This window comes from Ammospiza nelsoni, chromosome 6, assembly GCF_027579445.1.
Source record: "Ammospiza nelsoni isolate bAmmNel1 chromosome 6, bAmmNel1.pri, whole genome shotgun sequence".
Classification (NCBI taxonomy): domain Eukaryota; kingdom Metazoa; phylum Chordata; class Aves; order Passeriformes; family Passerellidae; genus Ammospiza; species Ammospiza nelsoni.
Genome location: NC_080638.1, coordinates 61,511,914 through 61,527,953, shown reverse-complemented (window position 1 = coordinate 61,527,953; position 16,040 = coordinate 61,511,914). Strand labels below are relative to the sequence as shown.

At 44.2% G+C, this 16,040-nt stretch overlaps 1 protein-coding gene across 12 annotated transcripts in view; it reads left to right on the top strand.

Moving 5' to 3' along the window:
• The window catches only part of KTN1 (kinectin 1), an 81,082-nt gene that overhangs the window by 26,914 nt on the left and 38,128 nt on the right, over nt 1-16,040 (top strand). For 11 of the 12 annotated variants that reach the window (XM_059474013.1, XM_059474007.1, XM_059474015.1 and 8 more), the window contains exons 4-11: nt 1,527-1,694; nt 3,941-4,071; nt 6,371-6,487; nt 10,685-10,825; nt 12,672-12,778; nt 14,104-14,236; nt 15,325-15,412; nt 15,703-15,869. In XM_059474013.1, coding sequence (XP_059329996.1) covers nt 1,527-1,694; nt 3,941-4,071; nt 6,371-6,487; nt 10,685-10,825; nt 12,672-12,778; nt 14,104-14,236; nt 15,325-15,412; nt 15,703-15,869 — 1,052 coding nt within the window. The remainder of the gene's footprint in view (nt 1-1,526; nt 1,695-3,940; nt 4,072-6,370; nt 6,488-10,684; nt 10,826-12,671; nt 12,779-14,103; nt 14,237-15,324; nt 15,413-15,702; nt 15,870-16,040) is intronic. The other variant, XM_059474006.1, reaches the window with a different exon arrangement.

Genomic DNA, 16,040 nt, shown 5'->3' with positions numbered 1-16,040 from the left:
GAGTTCCAAGCTCTATAGGGTTCCTGTATAGCTGAAAAACTCCTAAATGATTGCTGGAAAAAACCTACTGATGTGATCACCTTTTATGTGATCATTTTTTATTCTTGTGCTTTTCCTGATGGAAATATGTGCATTGCACTTTTTTAGGGGCCACAAACTTGTCTGTACAGGGCAGGGAATGTCAGTACCAGCTCAGCAGCAGCAAAGCTGAGCTGTCAGTGTTACAGGGCAATAGCTCATGCATTATTTGAATGCAAACTGTTTTCTTTTCAACGACTGAGTAAAAATGAGCTCTCGTGGACACCAGGATTAGCCAGGACATGACTGTGGGGATTTCATACTGCAGAATGTCTCACTGATATTAAATAGGTGTTGGAAGGGAGGGAAGCTCATAAGGAGAGGAAGGGAAAATATAAGAAGAGCAGCTGGTGGTTGTTTCTGCTGGAGGAGAGTTCTCACCTCTGAGCTTGCAGTGTACCTGCAGGTGTTTGCTGGCTGCTGAAGTGGAGAGGCACCAGGTGACACAAAAAGGTCCATCTGGCCCATTGCACTCCTTTTACAGAGCCAGAATTTAGGAGTGTTTCATAACTGCTCTCTGGCAGCCAGGAGTGCATCCTTGTTCTGCACTGATGCCCAAACTCTGCATCCCACCCAGTTCTCCTCTCTCTGTGCTGCTGCCTGGCATCTGCTGTCCCTCAGCCCTGCACTGTGGGCTGGCTGGGGCAGGGATTTGCCTGCTGGCCCATGCACAGCCTCTGGCATCCTGCAGGCAGTGTGCAACAGGAGCTGGGCAAGCAGCAGCTGCAGCTCTGTCACTCCTGCTCTCCCCTCTCCTGCTTCTGTCTCTGCTGAGGAGCTCTTTGGGCAGAGGCTGCTCCTCACCACGGTGATCCAAGGGTGTGGGAGTGGAGGGCTGGGGTCAGGCAGTGCCTCTGAGCACCTCTCTGCATGTTAATGATGCCCAAACCTGCTCTGACAGATGAGAGATCTTCATTAAGGGCAGTGGAGTCTGCATGCAAAATGAGCTCGAGTGCTGCCCCTGCTGCATGCTCTGCCCAAGTGGCTGAGTTCACAGGTGATGTAATCCATGAAAATGCTGCCAGTGAAGTACCAGCTTTTAGCAGAATAGGGACAAAAGGCTTTATTCATGTTTTAAGGATGCTGAATGATTTTCTCCACAGCCACAAGTAAAATCGTTGATGCCACGTGCGACTTTCTTACTAAAGTAAAATGAAAGTCAAATGTAAAGGTTCTTCTCTTCTTGTTAAAATGCTAAAAGACAGCTTTGGAAGTAGAAATTTAATTGAAGCTATTAAATTACTATGCATTACAGACCTTTATTTAATGGACTTACCTGAAGAGCTTTAATGAGTTAAACTGTGAAGGATAATAGAAATGGAGAGTATAATTAACTATTGAGGTTGGAGATTCTTTACTTCAACTCTTAATGTTGTGGCACCTTTTCTAAAAGTGTTGGTGTCAATTATTACAAAGCTTTAACCCATCCTGTGGACTTATGATTACAGTTTTGGTGGATGAACCTCTTATTCAAGCAACTACTTATATTCCTTTGATGGATAATTCTGACTCAGGCACTTTGGAAAAGCGTGAGCCGGTTGAAGTTGTAAAACACAATGTGAATGAGGGCATCCAGAAGGGCAGTGGCAAGAAACTGAAGAATGAAACGGATAAAGGTAAGAAACTGATATTTTAGTGTGTTTCTGGCATAGCCTGCTTGCAAAATTCAGCAGGGAAGAAGTGGGGGGAGGGGGATTCTCTCTGATGTAATGTGAAGAAGGGATTTGAGGAAAATGTTTTTGCAGGATGCTCTTCTTGTGTGTGCTCATTTCTGCCTTGTCTTTGGCACTGTGCAAAGGGCTCTGTGCCATCTGAATCCTTTCAGCTCTGACTGGGCTTTTGTGTCCCCAGTGAGCAAAGGGGTGATCACAGACCACACAGATGCAGTGAAGGGAGTTCACAGAGGAGAGTTCAGACATTGCTCACAGGGATGGGCTCCAAACCCAGGGCATTCAGCACAAGCTCTTGGGGTCTGCTGGAGGCTGGAAGGGCAGCCTGCATGCTCTAGGGCTGTTCATGGAGCTATCTGAGGCTGACCCAGTGCAATGCAGAGTGACCTGAAGCAGATTGTCAGCGGAGAGAGTCTGGCACTTTCCAGGGAGACTCAAATTTTTCCTTCAGTGCAGATAGAATTGCTTGGGACAGGAGGACTTCCTTCATACTCTCCCACAAATGCCTGGAGTGATTAATGAGCCTTGTGTTCCACTCTGAAGCTTTAAATAGGCCTCTGACCATCTCAAAGCCTGATGAGTTGAGACCTCAAGTTTGTGAGCAGCCAGAGAAAAGCCTGGCAGCTGAGCAGTGACACCCAGCTCAGGTTCGGGCAGAAGGCTGATTCTTCAGCACTGTCTGGTCACTCATTTTGCTCTTTGGAACTTCTCTGTTTAGTTTTGTCTTCTAAAATACCCCCTCCAAAGCTTTCTGGCAGCTCTTTAATTGGATTCCCACATTCCTGAGGCTCCTGTTGTGCTGCTGGCTCAGTGGCTGCACGTTTCTGTCCTGCAGCATCAGAGCCCCTCACGTGCTCCTGTCCCTTCTCATTTCCTCGGCACGCTGTGACCTTCTCCATGAACTCCTAATTCTCCTGTGTCAGCTGGGATTTGCCCTCCCAATATAGAAATCTTGCCCTGCTCTAACTGTAAGCTCCTTGGGTGCCAGGGCAAGGTCTCTGTGCCTTCAGGGAGCACAGGGCTGGGGCTGCTCCTGCTCCTGGCCCAGCTGGGATCAGTTCCTGGGCTGTGGTCTCAGCATCTTGGCATATTCCTGGTAGCAGCATCACTGGTGGTGTCAGTGCAGCACTGGTGTGAGCTGAAGTGAAGGCTTAGTTGGGTTTAGGACTAGGACAGAGTGTGCTAGAATTCCTCAGCACTCCCTCCCCATGCTCTGTCATTCAGTGATTTTATGCTTGGTAATTTCTTTCAGGGCATAGAGTCACTGCTGCTTTTTTGTTCTTCATTTATTTCTCAGACACATCTTTGGGTTTGATGTGTTAACTTGATTTCAGGGGCATGGTTGACCAGACCTGTCTCCATGATCTATGGGACAATTTCTGACCAAGCATCACTTTTGAGCTTCTGCTTTTGTTAATTCTTCCCATTCCTTCACACACTTTTGGCCACTGGTGAATATTTGACCGTGATATGGGGTGCCTTGGTCTTGTGCTCCCATTTCCTGGAGTCAGAGGGCCACCTAATGACCTGTTTATGAGCAGCCTGTTTGTGAGCAGTGGTTTTTGTTAGAGAAAACAGTTTTGTTTCAGTTGAATTGTCTTTCCTTGTGTGTGTCTCTTTAAACACTTGGTCAGCCATTAACAGGGATCTTACTGATTTATCTTCCTATTGCTGAACTCTTCTTGCAGCAGTTCCCTCAATCTAAATTTGGAAGTTAATATTTTTGTCTTCCATATATTGTAATCAAAAATGTGCCAGTTTTTAAATTAATTAATTTTCATGTGCATATTGCTTGTGCAGCCAGGCTGTCCTCCAAATTGAGAGCTCAGTTTAAATTACTGTCATGATACACTGGACAGGACTCTTAAATTTTTCACATTTATGCTATTTTTCTCCTCCAAAATCTGTGTCACGCTTTGTCTTCTTGCTAGCAGCACTATAAACGTTACCAACTGTGCAAACAGAGTGCTGCGATTTTCTCTTTTCCCAAAACTATCAGCTGGCAGATTGTTATCGGGTTTAAATTGGAGAGATGTTGTTTTTGCTGAATGTTCATGACCTCTTGCTTCTTGGCATTTCAGACTGGAATTAAATATAATGCATAATGATACCCCATCACATGCTGTTTCAAGGCAAAATAAATAATTCTGTATGGAGTCCAAAGTAAATAAACCCTCCCTTCTGTGTTGCAGAGAATGCTGAAGTAAAATTCAAGGATTTTGTAACATCCATGAAGAACATGATCTTCTCTGAAGACGAGGCCCGCTGTGTCGTGGAGGTGTTAAAGGAAAAATCTGGTGCAATTCATGATTTCTTGCAAAAGGTGAATGGCTGTGGAGTGTGTGGGGAGGGAAGACAAAACTGATTGAACAACCAGAAATTGGAAGGGGTGCTGTCAGATGAGCTCTGTCAGTGTGATCTGGGCAGAGTCTGCCTTTGGGACGCTCTCTGCAGCTGCTCTGGGCTTGCCTGGCATGCAGCCCTGAGCTGTCAGATGCCTTTGTGCTGCCATCTGCCATGCCAGGGCTGGCTCTGGCCACTTGGGAACAGCAGGAATGGCCGTGGAGGGCAAGAATCAAGCAGGAATGCTGCTGCTGACACATGTGTGTGTTGGCACAGGGAGGGATGGCTGGTGACTTTTGGGAGTGATCCTGCTCAAATGTGTGAATAGGATAAGCTGTGGGAGGAATTCAGAACTAATTCTGTGCTTTGCAAGTCTATACAATGTAGTTTGACTCCTTTGGAGATTTTTCATAGGATTGTAGGGCAGTTCAGGTTTGGAATGGATCTCAAGGGGTTTGGAGTGCTCCAGCCTCCTACCTGAAGCAGGACCAGCTCTGAGGTCAGCCCATGCTTTATCCAGGCTGGATATCTTGAAGCCTTTAGGGAATGGCTGCAAAACCCCTCTGGGCAACCTGTGCCGGTGCTTGGCAGTTCTTTTGAATTCTTGTAGTCAAGACAGAAGAGAATGGTGTCCACCAGTTCCTTATCAATGCAGAATCTCACAATCCTTGGGGTGGAAGGGAGCTCTGGAGGCCATCCAGCCCAATCCCCTGGCCAAGGCAGGGTCACCTGGAGCAGGTGACACAGGAATGTGTCCATGTGGATTTGGAATGTCTCCACAGAGGGAAACTCCACCCCTTCCCTGGGCAGCTGTTCCAGGTCTGTGCCATCCTCCAGGGAAAGCAGCTTTTATTCACAATGAGGTGCAACTTGTGTTTTAGGTTGTGGCCATTGCTCCTGGTCCTGTTGCTGGGCACACAGCTACTCCTCCCTGCCATGACTCACTGTGGGTGTCACTTTGTGCTTGTCACATCCTGTGTGTCACACTTGAGCTCTTGCAATCCTGTATTCCTCTGCAGACACGGTACCAGAAATGCAGAACTGGCTCCGTGTCAGTCCAGTTAATGCAATATATCACAATAACAGCACACTTTGGGCTGGTGGGGGCTTCAAGGGGCTCTGCACTCCAGCTGCCTGCTCAGAACAGCTCCAACACTGAATTCTGAGCAGTTTCCTCAGGGATTTGTCCACTTGCATCTTGAAAACCTCCAAAGACAAAACCCAGTAGTGCTGCCCTTGGAATGGTGTTGCCTGTTTGAGCAGCCACCCTGCTTGCTCTGGTTTTTTCTTGTTTTAATGGAAGGTTTGGTGTTAAAGCTGAACGTTTAGGATGGAAACTGGGTTTGTAGACAACAAAAAAAAGTGGGTTTCTGTAGGTGGAAGTGTGAATTGTGTTCTCTCTGTAGCTCCTGCAAGTCCCTGACAGTGTGTTCGTACTGCAGGCATGCACATTACCTCTAAAGGAGAATTTCCAGACAAATTCAGGGTCCATTTATGGGACTGAGACTTCTTTCCTTCTTCAGTTATCAGACTTGAATGAGTGATGTCCGAGTGATCCATCGTCCTCCTCAAAGCAGCACCAGGTCTGAGATCAGCACAGGCTGCTCAGGGCTTTATCCAGTCTGGGCTTGGAACCTGCTAGGGCTGAGACTGAACAACCATCACACTTCCCTGAGTCAAATCTGAGCACAAACTCAGAGCATTTGTGCTCTTTATGACATTTATTTCATTTATAGGGCCAGTATGCTAGGGGATTGTTCCTTTAGGTCTATTCCCTGGAGTATCTCTGAAACTTTTTGTGTCAGTGTGCCAGCAGAAATGTAGCTACATGAGCTGGAGGCTCTAGTGGGAAGTGGAAGGAGACACCAGATCTTTTTCCCTTTGTGGTGAGATATTCCAAGCAATTACATTTGTTGGATTATATCTGCCCTGAGTGTGGGCTGGACCAGCTGATCTTGGAAGTCCTTCCAACCACAGTTATTGACTGATTCAGCATCTCTGCATCTTTTCCCATTATTTCTCTTAATGGCTGTTCTTTTCCAATGGGAAGCACCTTAAGAGCCCATTTACCCTCTTAATTGCTTTCCATGCTTTCTAAATGCATTTCTTTGCCTGGTGAATCCATTAGTGGCAGAACTGGGTACTGGTGGTGCCACGTGCATCGTGCAGATGGAAAAATTGGGAGCAGGAGGGAGTGTTTCCTCCTCTCAGGTTTGCTCTGCTGCCTTTTAGTGTGCTGTGCCACTACTTGTGGTTATTTTTATGTCATCCTGCTGCAGGCCAGCAAGGCTGAGACAGCTGCAGCTCTGCACCAGCTCCAGGACAAGGAGAAGATGCTCACAGCAGTGAAGGAGGAGGCAGCTGTGGCAAAGGAACAGTGCAAGCAGCTCTCCCAGGTAAATACTGAGGTGTTCATGGGTGAAGAGAGGAGCAGGGGTGTGGAGGACTAGCAGCCAGCAAATGCTGGCTCACTCAGCTAAACCAAAAGGATATTTATTTTTACTGAAAAAGCTTTACCAGACACTATATTTGATTTTACAATGTATTTATGCAGTTACTTTCCAGTAGTTTTTCCAGAGAATTCAATTTACTGAGACTTGTAAGCTGAGCTTGTTTTTCTTTTCAAATGATTACTTTAAAATCACTTCCTTCACCACTATGAGACTTTCTGTGGATGCAAATATGAAATGTCTTTCCTGCATCACAGTTTTAATTTGGTCCATAGTGTGGCATTCACGTGCCTGTGTGTTTCTAGGCACAACAATCATTGGTTTTCTTCAAGAAGGAAGATACAGAAAGTGCAGAAGATACAGAAAGTGCAGAAGATACAGAATATTGCCTGCTTAGCCCCTGGAGGTGCAGCTCTGATTGCTTTGGACTTAGAGGGATGCTGATGCATCACTGTCAAAACTGCTTTATGAAAATGTTTCAGAGGAAAACAGTTACAGTAGACCAAATAGTGAGGCAGATATGAGAATTTTGGAGTCCTGGGAGAAAGATTTGTATGTTTTGGCTGGTCTGGAAGCACATGAGCATTAGTCTCAGGAAAGCCACGTCGTGGGACATAATTTGGGCACAGAAAGCTGGGTTGGCCAAAGGTGGGAGTAGAGTGGCCAGAGAATGCAGGAGTTAGGAGATGAGAGGGGGGTGTTGTGTGAGCTCTTGGCAGGGCACAGCTGTTTACAAGTGGGATTAAGAGGTTTGGGATCAAGAAGTTTGGGATAGTCAATGTCTAACTAGAGAGAGAAGGGGCTTGTGGTGTGTTTGAGGGGAAAAAAGAAACTGGCTCAGGACTGCAGAATAAAATTGAAGAGAGGGATCTGCTGGTTGAAGGAGCAGAAGGAATGGATGAAGGAATCTGAGTGTGGGAAATGCAGATGTGGTTGGGGAAAAAACACCTGCAAAGTGGTGCTTGTAAAGGAGAGGCAGGAGCTGTAGGGAGGTGGGAGTCATTGTGGGGGGTTTTCCCATCTGAATTGGGGAAGGGAAAAGCTGGGAGAAAATGGGTAAAAGCAAAGTTGCTGCAATGTTGAAGTATCAGGACAAACAAGGGATAAAGCTCAGCTTGACTGATAAAAGCTCTTATCTCCCAGTTAATGTGTTTCTCTGAAAACACTGTCAAAAGCTAAAGGTGCTTCAAGGTGCAGAGTGATTCCTGCAGGGATCTTGATGAAGATAATACATGGAGAGGGTAAATGAGAGCAAGAGCTGAGTACCTCAGAACTCAGAGGTGTTTGGCAAAACACAAACCAGGGAAAAGTTAATCTTCCCAGGATCTCTGGTTCTGCCCTGGCAGGGTAGCTGGGTTATTGAGAGCTACAAGTGAATGGTGGGTGAATGATGTAGGGGTACAGGAGGCTGCAATGTCCTGGTGCCCTTCTTTTAATTGCATCTTAGTTTAAAAAAGCATGGAGAAAGATTTGTTTCAAGCTCTCTATATTGTATTTGCAAAAGTGCCCTAAAACTTGGAGTTTGATCTACAAGACAGAATAGCTTTTATTTAAACTAAAAGGTGAAAAAGACTGTAATTACTCCTAAGAGATAGAGGGTATTCAGGCTAATAATTTAGAGCATTTAAATTGTGTCAGGACTCCCTGGCAGTGTTAAGAGTTGTGTGGCTGAAAACACCTGAAGCTGGGGTGGTACAAATTCCTATTTGTGTGATGACAGCTGCTGAAAGCTGCACTTAATGGTTTTGCTTACTACAGCAAGTGCGTTTATATTGCAGAGGAGCAGCTCTGTGGATTTCTCAGGTGTCTGGGTTGAATTACTGGCTAATAAAAGATTAAAAAGCAATGTGTATTTTCATCTGAAAGCTGTAATGTGGCATCATGCTGGTGGGATTCAGGGCTTCTCTGGCCTTTGTAGTGCACTAATACCCCATCTCCTGTGGCAAAGCTGTTGGCTTTGCAACCTGCTGCAAAGCAATTACTTTGCTCTAAAGTGCTCTATTTTGCCACGGTGCTTTACCTTTTCTTCATTTTGCTAAACTTGGGATGAAAGTCTAAGTTTTGTCCTCTGTGATGTCTGGTTTTAGTTGTTAGGACTCTGATTTGGCCAGACTTGATAGAAATAAGGCTCCCATCTCTTCTGAGACAACACAAGATCAGTGTTTAAATTGGCAAACTTTTTAATAAATGTGAGATTTATGATGATACAGGATCAGTGTAAGGTTTTGGAAGTTTGATTTGATTCTGTAAATTTGCTGAATGAAGATTGGATGCTGACTTCAGGAAGGTTGTGAGTTCAATCGTCACACCATTAAATGTTGGTTTTTGAATTCTTTTTTCCCTTGTTGAGGTTGGGATTCAAGGTACTCCAGATGATAGTTTGCATTCAGATTAGGTGTTTATTAATTCTTATTTATGTTACAGTTTCACAGGTAGTGAGTTGTACAGTTCTTCACTAACTAGGTATAAAATGGTTAACAATCTTTTGCTAAAGGTTTTTTAAGGCTAAACTATCCAATTAAGGAATTACACCTAAATTATTTTCACTTTTAATGCAATAACTAATCACTCCAAATCCGCAATGCAGACTTTTCTGTCCAATTGCAAAATACCACCCAAACCCAAGAAGAAGGAGTAAGAAGGTGGTAAATAAGAAGGTAAAGAAGGAAGGAAAAAGAAGGTAAAAAAGAAGGAAGGAAGAAGAAGGCAAAGAAGTAAGTAAGGAAGAAGAAGATAAAGAAAGAAGAAAGAATAAAGTAAAGAAGAAGGACCAGCTTCTGCCTTAAAACTTCTATCTTGCTCTCTATATATTACTATATTTTAAAACTAAACTCTAAGTTTTCCACCCTGTAGTATTACACACTTCTAATCTAACTCCACACCCATAATCCCAGTGTTATCAAGCAATTTTGGAAGCCTGTTTCACAGCCTCAGGTCAAATATTGAAGTGCTCTCCTGGGAGTCAGAGTCTTTCAGCACAGCGAGTCTAAAATTTGCAGCGTCCAGAACTCCACCAGCTTCAGTTTGATGCACACTTTTATTGTACTTTTAGTTATCTTAAAAGACTCTTAGCCTTAAGAAAGCAGCAGTGGGTGACTTGTCAGGATCTCTCGCTGGTCAGAGTGACCCTGAGAAAAGTTGGAAAGTCTCTTTTCCCAACCTGGTGCTTGAAGAAGGCGTCAGAGCTCTTCATTTCTCAGTCTCAAGGTTGTTTATTGTTCCTTATCTATAAAATTCTTTCTCCTGTCCTGCTGAGGTCCATTCAGTAAGGCAGTCCAGGCACTCTGCCCCCGGGGCAGTGTTATGTTTTTGTACTAAAGCCTACGTGTACAATGTTTACAATTACTTCCCAATACCCATCACCTATGTTAGACAGTGAGCTTCTACTCTAAACCAATCTGTAAGTGCCAATATCACAGCAGAAGATGGAGGCCAAGAAGAAGAAGAAGGAGAAATGTGACAGTGGTCACAAGGGTTTTTGAGATGAAGAGAGAGGCAAGAATGTTGACTTCATGTTCAGAAGGCTTCATTTATTATTTTATTATATATATTACATTATGACTATGCTAAAAAGAAATAGAAGGAAAAGCTCTCAGAAGGCTAGCTAAGCTAAGAATAGAAAAGAGTGAATAACAAAGGTCTGTGTCCTGGCAGAAAGCGAGAACAGCTCTGCTGTGAGTGGTCAGTAAATCCAAACATCCACAAGAGACCAATCATGGATCCACCTGTTGCATTCCACAGCAGCAGATAACCATTGTTTACACTTTGTTGCTGAAACTTCTCAGCTTCAGCAGGAAAAATCCTAACGAAAGGATTTTAATGAAAAGATGTCTGTGGCAGAGAAAGGCTGGATACGCCCAGATCCCTCCATCTTTCCCCCCTGAATCCCCATTCTGAAAACCCCAAAAAAATCTATTTTTTCACCCTGTGATAAATTCACTGTCATTCTACTTAATTTGTCATGGCTTGCAGATCTTCATCTAAGGTTGGTAACTTGCTCCACGGGTCATAATCAAACCCACAGGTGTTTGGGCTCTGTGCCAGGGTCTCTGAGCCCCCTGGCAGGGGTCTGGGCTGCTCAGCACAGCCAGAGGGATGTCCTGGGTGCTGACAACTTGTTTCCCTTTTGCTGTCCCTTCCCAGGAGCTGGTGGCAGAGAAGGAGAGGAACGGTTTGCTCACGGCCAAGATGCGCGAGCGCATCAACGCGCTGGAGAAGGAGCACGGCACCTTCCAGAGCAAGATCCACGTCAGCTACCAGGAGTCTCAGCAGATGAAGATGAAGGTAAATGCTTTGCCAAAACTCCTGCGGTTGGTGCTCATGCATAACTGCTGAGAAATCACTGCAAAACTTTGTGGTGGATTCCTGGTTTGAAGCAAAGGGAGTTCTCACAGGTGTGCAAAGCCCAGTGCTGGCCAGGCAGCTGCTCCCTGATCTGGTGACTTTTTCTTCCTGGTGTTCTGCTGAAATGTTATTCAATTAAAGTGTGAAGTCTAATTGAAATACTCAGCTTAAGGGAGCCACTAATGCTGATGATCATTTACCAGCAGATAAATGTCCCTAAGATTACAGTACAGAGTGACAGCATAGCGTAATACACATGAAATATCAGTGCCTGAGGGAGTGCTTTGCTGGAAGTATTTGCAGAGCAGCCACTTTTATTTTTTTAAGACCCTTGTTATTTTCTATTGTAGTTGCTTTATAATGGAGTGACCTCAGAAGGGTTTGTTTCATCAGATTTAAAAGTTTAACTTAGATTTTTCTAAGGAAAATGGCCCATCTTATACTTAGATTTCATTCTAGTCATTCTGTCCTGTGTGGCTGTCACAGCATTAAGCCCAACATGTGAACTTCCTAACTTGAAATTTGTATCTTCTGTCATGGCCCTTTGGAGAACAGCATCTCTGCAGTTTTGGAGCAGAAGAAACTTCTTTAGAACCTGTGTGGATAACTGGACAAGGAGAGGGCCTTGCTGCTGGCTGGGAAGGGGGAAGGAGACCTGGGCACACCTGGGAGACTTCAGCAAATACTGCTGTCCCAGGCTGAGCTGGAGAAAGGAAATAGAAAAGATCCAGTGCTCTGGTCCTGCTCCCTCTGCTGATATGCTGCAGCATGGCAGAGGAGCTGGAAATGGCCACAGCTTCCAGCTGGGTGGGGTTTGTGCCCCTGCTTCTCTTGGGATCTTGGCATTAAAAAACAAAACAGGCAAAGAAAAGAACCCCCCAATAATGTCCAAAGCCCAGCTTGTTACGTTTGGGGCAGAACTGGAGGTGGTGCCCTACAAGGGACTGCTCCCTGCTGCTGGGTTGTTACACAAATATTTATTTGGATTTTCTGGTGTGAGAAAGGCTCACTGATGAATCATCCACTTGATGAAACTGGGTCCTGGAATGGTGTCAGCCATATCTGCAGGCTGGCACTGATAAAGGAACACTGTTGTGTGTGCTCAAGGATTTTCAGAGCAGACTTTTGGGCTCCAAGACCAGCTCTGCTGTCTCTGCATATGCAGAGTCCATTTTTTTCTTTAAATCCTGTCTTTTGACATTGTTCACACCATTCTGAACCTGGGTTATCAGGACTTCTTTCTGCCTTAGCTTTGGAACCTTGCTAAAAATCAGAATATTAGATGAGGACTGCCTTTTGTAGTTTGCATGCTGTAATCTGTGTGTTGTTAGTTTCTTTTTACTTTTCCTTGTTTGTTGAAAGGAACAGCAAACAAATTATCTAATGATAATTCACAGCATGTTTGTTTTATTTCCCTTTGGAAAAGGGATATATTGGTATCCAGTTATTGATAAATATCTCAGGTTATATAGCTGAGCCATTGGTATTCTGAGTAACACTTATGTAGCCTTTTAAACCATAAAAAAGCTTGCCTGATAAATAGGTTGATGCACTGATATAAAAGGAAACCTGAGCTTTGATATGAGCACAAGGGTCTCGGTAGCACAGTTTAATTTAACAACTGGTATGTGAGGAAGGAACAAAGCTCCCCCCTCCCAAAAAACCCACTTAGTTTTATTTACTGAAATTATTGTGATATCTTCCCTACTTGTACAAGCTGGTTTCTTTTGTTTTTATTGCTCCTTAGCTTAATCTTTCCCAGAATTGATCTTTCTTTCCCCATCAGTTCCAGCAGCTCCGTGAGCAGATGGAGGCAGAGATAAGCCACCTGAAGCAGGAAAATGGTATCCTGAGAGATGCTGTCAGCACTTCCACCAATCAAATGGAGAGCAAGTATGTTGGCAGCTCTTTGGAGCTCTGTGTGCTTTTGAGCCTCCCCTGAAGAGCTGTTCTGGCTTCTGCTTCTTTTGTTTCCAAGTCCTTGGCTGTCTCTGAATTAGTGGTTAAGCTGGGAACACAAATATTTTGGGGCTGGACAGGTAGCTGGTGGTGTTTGCATTGAGCCAAGGCTTTCAGAACAAATATTTGCCTTTTTTTCAACTTGAAGCCTGAGGCTTTAGGCTGTGCTGCTGAGGCTTTAAGAGAAGGAGGTGCAGCAGTGCTCAGGCACCTCTGGTGTTTTTGGCAGGGTGTGAATCCTTCCCCTGGGGCTTTAGGAGAGGTGCTGGTTGTGGCCTCTTGGGAGAACAGCAGCTCTAAACTTACATATCAATACCCTGCAGGTACTGATGCTGCTGGGGTGGCACTTGGATTTATTTGCTGGTGTTGCAAATGGTTGGAAAAACAAAATTTGTCTTTTGGGAGTTATGACTTGGGCTGCCCCTGAGCTGGCAGGGAGGATTTTGTGCATTGTGCAGGTAAAAGCTGAGCACCCTGGTTAAGGTGTGTAGAAGACAAAACTGACGCAGTATCCTCTCTCAGATATTTATTACTGAATGTCAAGTGCTCAGAGAAGAGTGTGGAGCTCTCATTTTAGGTGTCCTGTTCATTTAAATGAAGCATCATTATCTTTCAGATAGTTATCCTGAAAAGGCTTTAATTCAAGCAAACCTGAGATAAAAATGAAATGCTTTTTACTTGCTTAGGCACAAAGGGGAACCTCTTAAAATTCTTCCCTTGGGCTGAACAAATGCATCTTCTCTCCCAGCTGAGAAAGTGCATCAGATACCTCCATCAGTTAATAGTCAGGTCAAGGCCAGGAGGCAACAAATATTCTGAAGGAATGTGTGCAGTTAGTCCAGGAGGAACAGTCCTCAACCAGCAAGGATCAATAATCCTTTATGGGAAAAGAATGTGAATTTCAACGTGAGACCTTTCCTTATGCTGAGCCTCTTTAGCTGACATCAGCCTGCTCAAATCTTGCCAGGCAGCTTGCAGACCTCTTCCAGGAGCTGCTGCTTGTGGCTCCTTGCTGACCTTGAATTCCTGACTCTGCCTCGTGGCTGCTGACCTGTGCTGCTCACCTGGACCAATGGTTCTGCTGCCATGGATGGCCAGGAGTACCTGACCCTCATCCCTTTCTAGGATAAAACCATCTCAGAGGGGGAAAACACCCCAAACCCGCCCTTTGGTTGCAAATGCATGACTTGCTGTTGACATTTGAGTAGCAAACCTGTGGCAATGTTTATTTGTTTATTTGTTTGTTTGTTTGTCTGCAGGCAGTCAGCAGAGCTGAACAAGCTGCGCCAGGACTACGCCAGGCTGATGAATGAGCTGGGGGAGAAGAGCAGCAAACTGCAGCAAGAGGAGCTCCAGAAGAAGAATGCAGAGCAGGCAGTGGCTCAGCTCAAGGTGCCTGGGGTTGGCTCTGCCTCTCAGGCTGTGCTCAGGGTTTTGTCTGAGCTGGGATGTGAGGCGGGTGGGAATTGCTTGAGCTGCTTGTTTCAGATGGGCTCAGCCAGCCTAGGGCTGTGTTCAATGGTTTTATTCAATGCACTGGGTTGTGAGTGATTACAGACCTCCCTGAGAAGTGAAACTTACCTTCCAGGTAAATATCTTTTCAACATCACCAGTTAAGCTTTTTATTTTGCTTTCTGTGAGAGCACAAGTCCAACAGGAGTTGGTACTTCAGAGCCATTCATCCAGATGCCACTGTCCTTGTGTGGTTTTCATTTGAAGCTACATTTATTTATTACATTTATTTTAAAATGCATTTATTTTAAAATGCACTTATTTTAAAATGCATTTATTTTAGAATACATTTTGCTTAAATGTATTTAAAAATAAATACACTTTTTAAAGAGTTAAATTAACTTAATTTTAAAATATAAATTAATAAAATAAATATACTTTTAAAAGAATTAAATTGTAAGTGGACAGGCTTCTCGATAAATCTCTTTCTATTTCTTTGGAAGAAAAAGTATTTTGATTTTTTTAAGAAGAGAAAGTGTTTTCAGATGAGAATGTCAATCCAGAGGTCTCATGATTTCCTTAATATTTCCAATTAAATTTTACATTCCAGAAGTTCTCCCTGCCTTTTGCCCTGGCAGGTGGAGAATTGGTATCTAGAGTTGAGATGTTTTAATTACTGAATGCAGATTTATGTGATGCTTGGCTGGTCTGGCTTCTGGTATTAATTCTGAACTATCAGGGCAAGGATGCTACATTTTCATATTGCAGAAACCATTCTGTTAAGAGCCTATAATGAAATCCTGTTCACAATTTGCCTTTCAAATTAATAGGCTGAACTAGTCTAGGAGGAGGATTACAGAGCACTCTGTCTCTCTGATGTGCCCTAATGGAAACAAGAAACAATTTCACTTCATTGCCATATGTTTTGGGACTAGCACTGAGGAGATGCACTCTGAATGCTTCAGAAAGAAATTAAAGGTAAAGAAATTAATTACATTCTTCTCATCAACTCTTTCTTCAATGTGAAGGTCCAGCAGCAGGAAGCAGAGAGAAGATGGGAAGAAATCCAGGCTTATCTCAGGAAAAGAACAGCAGAACATGAGGCAGCACAACAAGGCAAGTATCACAAAATTCCCAAACAGTTCTTACTGCAGTGAACTGGCTGTTGCCATTTGTAAAAAAAGGGGCATTATTGAGTAAATGTCTTAAATAAAGCTCAGGTGAAGTCAGCCCTGCTTCAGCACCCCTGGGGAAAGTGGTTTGGGATTCCAGGTAGTCTGAGTGCTGATGGGGGAGCTGGGCCTTGGAGTGAGGTTCCTAATCAGCCTCCCCATTTACAGCGAAAATTATTTCCCCCAAAGTTAAATATTGACTTCTGAATTAAAATCCTGACATTTCTGCTACAGATGTGCAGAATAAGCTTGTGGCCAAAGACAATGAAATCCAGAGCTTGCACAGTAAACTTACTGATACAATGGTGTCAAAACAGCAGCTGGAGCAGAGGATGCTGCAGTTATTGGAGGCTGAGCAAAAGAGAGCTACTGAGGAGGACTCCATGCAAATGCAGGTGCAGGTAGTATTCCTCAAGTGTTTTAAGAGGTTGGGGTTTTCCCTTTCACTCTGTGTCTGTGGAAACACACAACTATCTCTAAAATGCTGCTTTAGTGAGGCTTCCCCACTGAATAAAGGGTGAAAAAACTCTGTTTATGGAGTGAGACCTTGTGTGTGGTGATTTGAGGTGTGG